The sequence below is a fragment of the Pseudophryne corroboree genome, chromosome 1, assembly GCF_028390025.1.
Source record: "Pseudophryne corroboree isolate aPseCor3 chromosome 1, aPseCor3.hap2, whole genome shotgun sequence".
NCBI classification, from domain to species: Eukaryota; Metazoa; Chordata; class Amphibia; order Anura; family Myobatrachidae; genus Pseudophryne; species Pseudophryne corroboree.
The window spans coordinates 138,543,988-138,552,906 of record NC_086444.1 but is presented as its reverse complement, the minus strand read 5'-3'; the positions used below and the strand labels follow the sequence as shown (position 1 = coordinate 138,552,906).

The 8,919-nt window shown below is 46.0% G+C and overlaps 1 protein-coding gene across 1 annotated transcript in view; it reads right to left on the bottom strand.

Moving 5' to 3' along the window:
- PPWD1 (peptidylprolyl isomerase domain and WD repeat containing 1) overlaps positions 1-8,919 on the bottom strand; it is a 90,566-nt gene that overhangs the window by 44,067 nt on the left and 37,580 nt on the right. The window contains exon 5 of the mRNA XM_063963164.1: positions 5,786-6,233. Coding sequence (XP_063819234.1) covers positions 5,786-6,233 — 448 coding nt within the window. The remainder of the gene's footprint in view (positions 1-5,785; positions 6,234-8,919) is intronic.

Below are 8,919 nucleotides of genomic sequence, written 5' to 3'. Positions count from 1 at the left end.
GGTTGACAAGAAGTTTTTTTCTCTCTCCCCTTTTCTCATCTTTGTAATCCTTTTACCATCCACGTGGACTACAACTGGGAATAGTAACCTTGCCTGAATCGTGGCAAGTGCAGCAGGGTCATTTTTGGTTGGTTAAAAAAAAAAAAAAAAAAAAACAACAACACAACTATTAACAAAATTAGGTCACCATTGTCCATGCTGACCTTTTCTACTGTCTACTTTGACCTTTCCATGTTGACCATTTGGGGTGACCTATTGACTGTAGACCTTTTGGGGTCCCCGCTGGAGGTGAACGATGCAGTTGCTTTTGAGAGAGGTGTTAAGCACACCGACTATAGACTGATGACTAACTTAGCACCTATTAATGCATGGGGATGAATCCTCAGGACTCTCAGTAGTCTGGGTGTAGTTTTTGAAGTCAATCCATGTTCAAAACAACAGATGTGGGAGCCCACAAACTTGTATTTTGATACCAGTGGTCTGCATGTGAGAATAGTAGACACGTACATAAGGTAGCTTCTTGTCTTAAGCCACAAAGCACCCCATTCTCAGAAACCCTGAATGAATGGATTGATAGAAGCAGGACTAGTGACGTCAGCTGGCTATACTAGAGTGGGAAGGTAACAGTTTACTTGTACAAAGCGGCAGTGCAATGTAAGGTTAGCCATCAATGCAATTAATCTTAATGCTTTATTAGTTGGTCCTCAACAGTGACAAGCACAGTGACCTAGTGGGATCTACATACAACTCTGTGCAGGATATAAGTAACAAGAGGAGTTTTTATGTTATCCCAGTGCTTGCATGGTTTTCTTCCGGATGCTTCGTTGTGAACATGTGACGGAATATAGATTGTAAGCTCCTCTAGGGCAGGGTCAGAGCTGTCTTAACAGCAGTGTAGGCCCCTGGGCACAGCAATGCACTGGGGCCCCTACCCACCCATCAGCGGTCGAGGTGTGGGGATGCTATCAGTGGCAGCTTTGATGTTCCGCGGGGGGTAGGGGCGTTCTATCTTTTGCTCAGCATGTAGGACCTGGAGAAATTATTTCTGTTAATTACTCCTTTACTGCACAAACGGGGCAGGAAGGAGAACACTAAACTGTCGAAGGGGACATTGTGCTGAATGAAGGGGCCCTGGTACATGACTTCCAGGGTGGTAGGGGGTGTTTAATACACAGGGGAGGGGAGGACAGTGGAGTGGGCTTAATATTCAGAATTTTCCGGGGGTCAGGGCAGCTTGCTTTGCTGCAGATATCTCCAGTTCCTGGAAATAGATTCCTTAGATTTAGTGGGATAAAAAAAAACTAGAGAGTCCCACCTTTCAGGAGGTGCTGGGGACTTGGGGATCAGAAGTCAGGAGCCAGAGAAATCCACCAACAAAAATATAAAACTGCATATTAGGCATGTGGAGCTGGAGCAGGGACCAGCTACTTGAAGGCTGATATCTCTGGTTTTGGGCATAGTAGAGACAAGCTGCCAGTGTCCACTGAAAGGGGAGAGTCCCAGCATTTGTAGTGTACCCTCAGAAAAACTCTATGTCAGATAGAACCCGAGATATCTATCTGGGAAGAACAATTAACAGGCTTGGATGGGGACCACTGCTTTGAAGTCTGATATCTCCGGTCCCCCAGGGCCGATTTTCAAAAATCTGGTACCCCTGGAAAGAGGAGACCCTCAGCTATCAGCCTAGGGCCCTTTCACTCCTGGGGCCCTTGGGCAAGAGCCCATTGAGCCCATACGAAAAGACGGCCCTGGGCAGGGTATGAGGTGCATGACTGAAATATTCTGTGCAGAGCGCTGCAGAATATATGTGCGCCATATAAATGTTCAGTAATAAATAAGAAGCTTGGTCTGCCACCTCTTTGCTGTTCTCTATCATACAGAGACATATGCTTTTAAATAGCTCCCAGAACACAGAATGAAAGTGGTAAGACCCCCCCCTTAAAAAAACAAAACAGAAGATAGAACCAGATTGAATTTGTTAGTGGCATTGAAAATCACATCCATACCAGGAATGGCCTTACATCTGGCACAAATCAGGGGCAATTGTCCAAAGACCACAAATTCTTGCTACCCAACAGCTGACAAACAGCCCCCGCTGCAGCACATGAAAGAACAGAGGCTCACTTCTGACCTTCTATATTGTTCAGCTTGGTGTACAAATAAAATGTAAAGTATCTTATTAGTGACTACTGAGGCGCTCTCTGGAGATTTCTGCTGAACACATCATTGTGCACACCTATCCAACAGATGGGACCCACAGCTAGGAAACCACAACAATCATTATTACATATCCACATACAGATTTGTGTACAGATGTCTAATAAACTCCCCATTTTGCCACAATATACATACAGTCTCCTAACAGAACAAATGTTATCAGGAAATAACTAGGAATACAAATATATGAAACAATTTAACGTGTACACAGAAAATTAAAATTACAACTGAACAATATTTATGTATTTTATAAGTGTACGAGAACATGATGTTAAGGCATTAAAGAACCATAAACACTTTTTTTTAGTCTTTGCTTAAGTCAACTGGAGGACACTGGAAATGTTGGGGTATAGTAGGTGCAGGGGGAGTGTGGGCCCTGTAAATCTAATCACTTGGCCATAGCCCCTCCTCCTTGTACCATATACCTGCCAGGGTACGCAGTTTAGTTTCTCAAGAACTTTATAGATCAGAGGGTGGGAAGCGGATTAATCCATTTTCTCACAGCGGGGCCCTCATGTAGGCATAGCATGGGTTATGTGAGTGATCAAGATAGTGGGCAAATTACTGGTAGACCTGTGAGTGTACAATCTAAGGGGCAGATGTACTGAGCCTTGAAGAGTGATAAAGTGGAGACAGCTAAAGTACCAACCAATCAGCTACTGTCTGTCATTTTTCAAGCACAGCCTGTAACAGCAGTTATGAGCAGATTGGCTGATACTTTATCTCTCCCCGCTTTATCAAGGCCTAGTTCATCTTCACCTAACTGACCTAAAGCGGAGTTTCTCACCTACGGTGGAGCATGCTCGGAGTGTCCTAGTGTACCTCTGGGTGATGCGGCTACAGATGCCAGTCATGTGTGGGATAGAAATTCTGCAACTAAACCCACGTGTTCTATTCCTGGCATCCTGAAAAGCAGAGGACTCCGGAAACTATTCCATTCTCGGCTAGGGTCCAATTCACTGAATGTTACTTATCATTTTGTTTTTCCTCTCAATCTCATCCCTGCCCCTTTTATAGCTCAACGTTATTATATACTACCTGGTAAAGCTTGACCATTTTAATAGTGAATAATTAATTGCAATTATTTAAAAGACCCCTTTTTTCTTTAATCCTGGTTGGTGCAATGGTTAGCCCCACAGCACAGAAGTCTTGGATTCAGTCCCCACCACAGCCTGACAAAACTTGACTGTGTGTGTGTGTGTGTGTGTGTGTGTGTGTGTGTGTGTGTGTGTGTGTGTGTGTGTGTGTGTGTGTGTGTGTGTGTGTGTGTGTGTGTGTGTGTGTGTGTGTGTGTGTGTGTGTGTGTGTGTGTGTGTGTACACATGCAGTAGGAAATATAGGGCCAAATTCAGACCAGATCGCTGCTGTGCGTTTTCGCCCAGCAGACAATTACCAAACTACTGTGTATGCACCATAATGCGCACGCACGCTGCCAAACAGCAACAAGATGGTGCGACAATTTCGATCACATGGCCGTTCGCAAGGTGATTGACAGGAAGAGGACGTTTGTGGGTGGTAACTGGCAGTTTTCTGGGAGTGTCAGGAACAGCCCAGGAGTTCCCAAGCGTTTTCAGGGCGGGTGGGTGACGTCAGCTCCGGCCCCGATCAGCCTGATTTCTTCGCACTGGAGGAGTAAATATTGAGCTACGCACAGACTGCACAGAATGGGAAAAACATTCGATGGGGAGTGTGATGCGAGCAGTTTTGCAGCTGTCCGCTGACTGAGGGGATTTTTTTTTGCACAGCAGACCCACGCAGTCGCACACTTGCACGGGGCCAATTTTCACTCCCCCTGGGCGGCGACTATCTGATCGCAACAGTGTAATTTGCAGCACAGCGAGCAGGTCTGAATTAGGCCCTAAGTTTGTAGGCTCCTTTGGGGCAAGGACTGATCTGAAAGGTCAAATATTCTCTCTGAAGCGTGTGGAACGTGTGTGCTCCATATAAATAACTTAATAATCTTGAAAGTGTATTGACCGTGCTTAAATACGTAGTAAAATGGTATGACTCTCCCGCTGTCTGTTCAGTATCATAGCACCGGCGCTAGTTCCCTGGCAAACTAAAAACAAGCCCAGCAAGATGCAGGTTGAACCATCGCTCCCTCCCCTGCAAGAGCGTTTCATTATACACTGCTTATAAGCCATCCTTTGCTGGACACCCCCTTTAATTTACACTTGGTTAAATGAAAACTGTATCTAAACAGTTACTATTATGAATTTTTGAAATCTAAACATTTTTCGTGTACAACCAGTGGAGTTCAATCAGCATACTGCGGTGTCAGTCATCCCAGGTATGACCAGTCCATACATTTACTTTTAGTTTAGTTTGCTTTCAATCTTCCTTTAAGATTTTTCTCTTACAAGAATCACACTTAAAACAAGCACTGTATTTGTCTTAGTACACAAATTACGAATATTGAAGAAAAACAGTATGTCCAAAATTGATGTTACAGAACAAGTTAGCTGCCAACAATATATATTTAAGAGAAAAAAAACCAACTTAAATTTTTTTTAAAAAAAATTAACTTTGTATCAGTGTTTCCTGACACTTTAGTATAAGACTACAATTTTAATAGTTAAAACCATTAAGAAAAGAAAAAATGCCATCACTAGTCCGTATACAGAGTTGTATGCGCCTCGAGATGTTACTGCCTCTACATCTGTGACTGGTTTGCTACTAGTCATCATTAGAAGCACATACCCTATACCAGCTGCAAAAGACAGTCCCCAAAATAGGAATAGTTTCGTAATTACCTCTAACTGTTCGCTGTGGCCCCAACATACCATGCTGAACTTTGACTGTTTGGGAAAGCCCCTTTAAAACACAGTTACGCTTCTAAGACATAGGGGTATATTCAATAAGAGTCGGATCCATTCCGACATGCATTTGTCGGAATGGATCCGACAACCCCTATTCAAAGAGTGGCCTAATCAGACTGTCGGATTTGGCCGCTGCTGCTCCTCTCTCATCTCGGTGCTGCTGCTTCCTGGCGCTGCTCCTCCCTCGGGCGCTGTTGCTCTCAAACCCCGGATCATCAGCTGGGCAGGGTGGGTGGAGGAGGAGGCGGCGGCGGCAATGTCAATCCGACTTTTTACAAAGTTGGATCGACATTGTCGGAAAAGGGACCAAAACCTGTCGCATTTGGTCCCCTTTCTGACAGAAGCATGCGGATCGCCGGCTATTCCGCCGATCCACGTGCATTCTGAAAGCTTTCCGACAAGTCAGATTTCCAGACTTGTCGGAAAAACCGGGGCCGCATTGAATAGGTCGGAACCCCTTCTGACCTAAACCTGTCAGAAACTGCCGTCTTTCCGACAAGACAGCAGTTTCCGACAGGTATTGAATACACCCCTTAAGTGCAGCTACAAGTGAATGTATACGACTGTGCACTGCCGGAGCATGTGCACTGTGACTTCACATAAGATACGCTCCACAAACGGGCATGCGCTCAACTTCGCGTTAGCCCAAATGTTATATATAGCAATTTTCAGGTAGCTATTTAAAAAATAAAAAAAAACATTGCATAAACAGGTTAAATTACTGACACACTGAATCCCATTTTACTTACACTCAGAGACTCGTCAAACACTCTCATCAGTTTCCCTGTTAAAAACCGAAAGATTCGAACTTTCCGGTCAGATCCAATGGTGGCTATCTTTGTACCATCCGGGGAAAAATGGATACCTGTGAGGCAGGTCTTGCACTTGGCAAACTCGTAGAGGTCGGTGTCCGTTTTGAATTCCCAGTTGACATTTCTGGGGAATTTGTAGCCCTGAGGAGGCCCAGTCCAGTACTCAATCATCCCGCTCTTGTCCGATGACACAACCACTTTGTACACAGGGTTTAGTCGGATTGCAGTTAGGGGAGAGGAGTGCAGCTTCTCAAACACATGCATGGGTTTATTGTCTCCACGCCCATCATACACAAAGATCTTCCCTGTGCTCTTCTCAGAGCATGCTACTGCCGAGATGGCATCTCCAGGGCAGTACACCCACTCGGACTGGCCGGGGTGGTAGCTGGAATAGACGGATACATTGCAATCAAGCTAAAATATCTAGCAGAAAAAGGACGGAGAACCGTTCTTAACAGACAGCAAAATAATAGAGACTGCTTATTTAAAAACATATATGATGCAAAAAGATTCCCATTAAAACGCATTGGGGTATATTTGTATCACCGTATCAGACTGGGGTGTCACATGAATAGGTAATAGTGAAAATGAAGTTGAAAACATTCAGTGGGGACAGCTCCAAGTATAAATAGGATTTTGGTTACCTACCGGTAAATCTTTTTCTCGTAGTCCGTAGAGGATACTAGGGTCCACATTAGTACCATGGGGGTATAGACGGGTACACCAGGAGTCACTGGCACTTTAAGAGTTTGAGAGTGTGGGCTGGCTTCTCCCTCTATGCCCCTCCTACCAGACTCAGTCTAGAAACTGTGCCCGAGGAGACGGACATCTTCGAGAGAAGGATTTAACACAGATAGCGGCGAGATTCATACCAGCTCACACATACAAGGCAAACCAAGCTAACTAGCTTGAAAAACTCAGCGACTGCTGAAACATTACTTACCAAGTAACAATGCAGTACTTAACTAAAAACAAAGTTGTACTGAACCAGATAACAGCATCCTCTACGGACTACGAGAAAAGGATTTACCGCTAGGTAACCAAAATCCTATTTTCTCTTACGTCCTAGAGGATGCTGGGGTCCACATTAGTACCATGGGGATGTACCAAAGCTCCCAGAACGGGAGTGAGAGTGCGGAGGCTCCTGCAGAACTGATTGGCCTCTGATGATCTGAAGTTCAGTCAAAGTATCGAACTTGTAGAACTTTGCAAACATGTTCGAACCAGACCACGTTGCAGCTCGGCAAAGTTGTAATGCCGAGACACCCCGGGCAGCCGCCCAGGAAGACCCCACCTTACGAGTAGAGTGGGCCTTGACAGACGTAGGACACGGTAAGCCTGCCGTAGAATACGTATGCTGGATAGTGAACCTGATCCAGCGAGAGATCGTCTGCTTAGAAGCAGGACACCCCATTTTCTTGGGATCATACAGGACAAACAGAGTCCGATTTCCTGTGACGAGCAGTTCTCTTCACATAAATTTCAGAGCACTTACAACATCCAAGGATTTTGATGAAATTGAGGAGTCTGTAGCCACTGGCACCACAATAGGTTGGTTAATATGAAATGCCGACACAACCTTCGGAAGAAACTGCCGACGTGTCCAGAGCTCAGCTCTATCTTCGTGGAAGAACAAGTATGGGCTTTTACAGAACAAAGCCCCCAACTCCGACACACGTCTAGCAGAAGCTAAAGCCAACAACGTGACAGCCTTCCACGTAAGAAATTTGACCTCAACCTCCTGTAGAGGCTCGAACCAGTCCGATTGGAGGAACTGCAACACCACGTTAAGGTCCCCTTTGTACCGCCTACGGTACCTTGGAGGTTGGATGTGCAGAACTCCCTTCAAAAAGGTCTGAACCTCATGGAGGGTAGACAATTGTTTCTGGAAGAAAATGGATAGGGACGAAATCTGGACCTTCACAGATCCCAACTTCAGGCCCATATCCACACCAGCTTGTAGGAAGAGGAGAAACCGCCCCAGTTGAAACCCCACCACAGGAAATTTCTCGGACTCACACTAAGACACATATTTTTTCCAAATTCGATGGTAATGTTTAGACGTTACTCCATTCCTAGCCTGACTCAGGGTAGGAATAACCTTGTTCAGAATGCCCTTCCGAGCTAGTATCAGGCGTTCAACCTCCATGCCGTCAAATGTAGCCACGGTAAGTCTTGATAGGCGAACGGTCCCTGTTGCAGCAGGTCCTCCCGAAGAGGAAGAGACCTCGGCTCTTCTTGCAGTAGATCCAGACGATCCGCGTACCAAGCCCTTCTTGGCCAGTCTGGAGCAATGAGGATCGCTTGAACCCTTGTTCTCCTTATGAGCTTTAGCAGTCTTGGAATGAGTGAGAGTGGTGGAAACACGTACACCGACCGGAAAACCCAAGGAGTCACCAGGGCGTCCACCGCCACTGCTTGCGGGTCCCTCGACCTGGAACAATATCGCCGAAGCTTCTAGTTGAGACGAGAGGCCATCATGTCGATCTGGGGTACGCCCCAAAGATCTTTTACCTCCTTGAACACCTCCTGATGGAGACCCCATTCTCCTGGATGGAAAAATAGTGTATGCTGAGGAAGTCCGCTTCCCAGTTATCTACTCCCAGAATGAAGATCGCTGACAGCACCAACGTGTGCTTTTCTGCCCAGAGGATGATTCTTGTTACCTCTGTCATTGCAGCTCTGCTCTTCGTTCCGCCCTGTCGGTTTAAGTAAGCCACTGTTGTTACATTGTCCGACTGCACTTGAATGGCCCGATTTCTCAGAAGATGGGCCGCTTGGAAAATACTGTTGTAGACGGCTTAGTTCCAGAATGTTTATCAGCAGGCCGGCTTCCAGGCTTGACCACCTTCCTTGGAAGGTTACCCCTTGAGTGACTGCGCCCCAGCCCCGGAGACTTGCATCCATGGTTAGAAGGATCCAGTCCTGAATCCCGAACCTGCGGCCCTCCAAAAGGTGAGGTAATTGCAGCCACCAGAGGAGTGAAATCCTGGCCTTTGGCGACAGAAGTATTCTCTGGTGCATGTGTAGATGGGATCCCGACCACTTGTCCATGAGATCCAGTTGGAAGG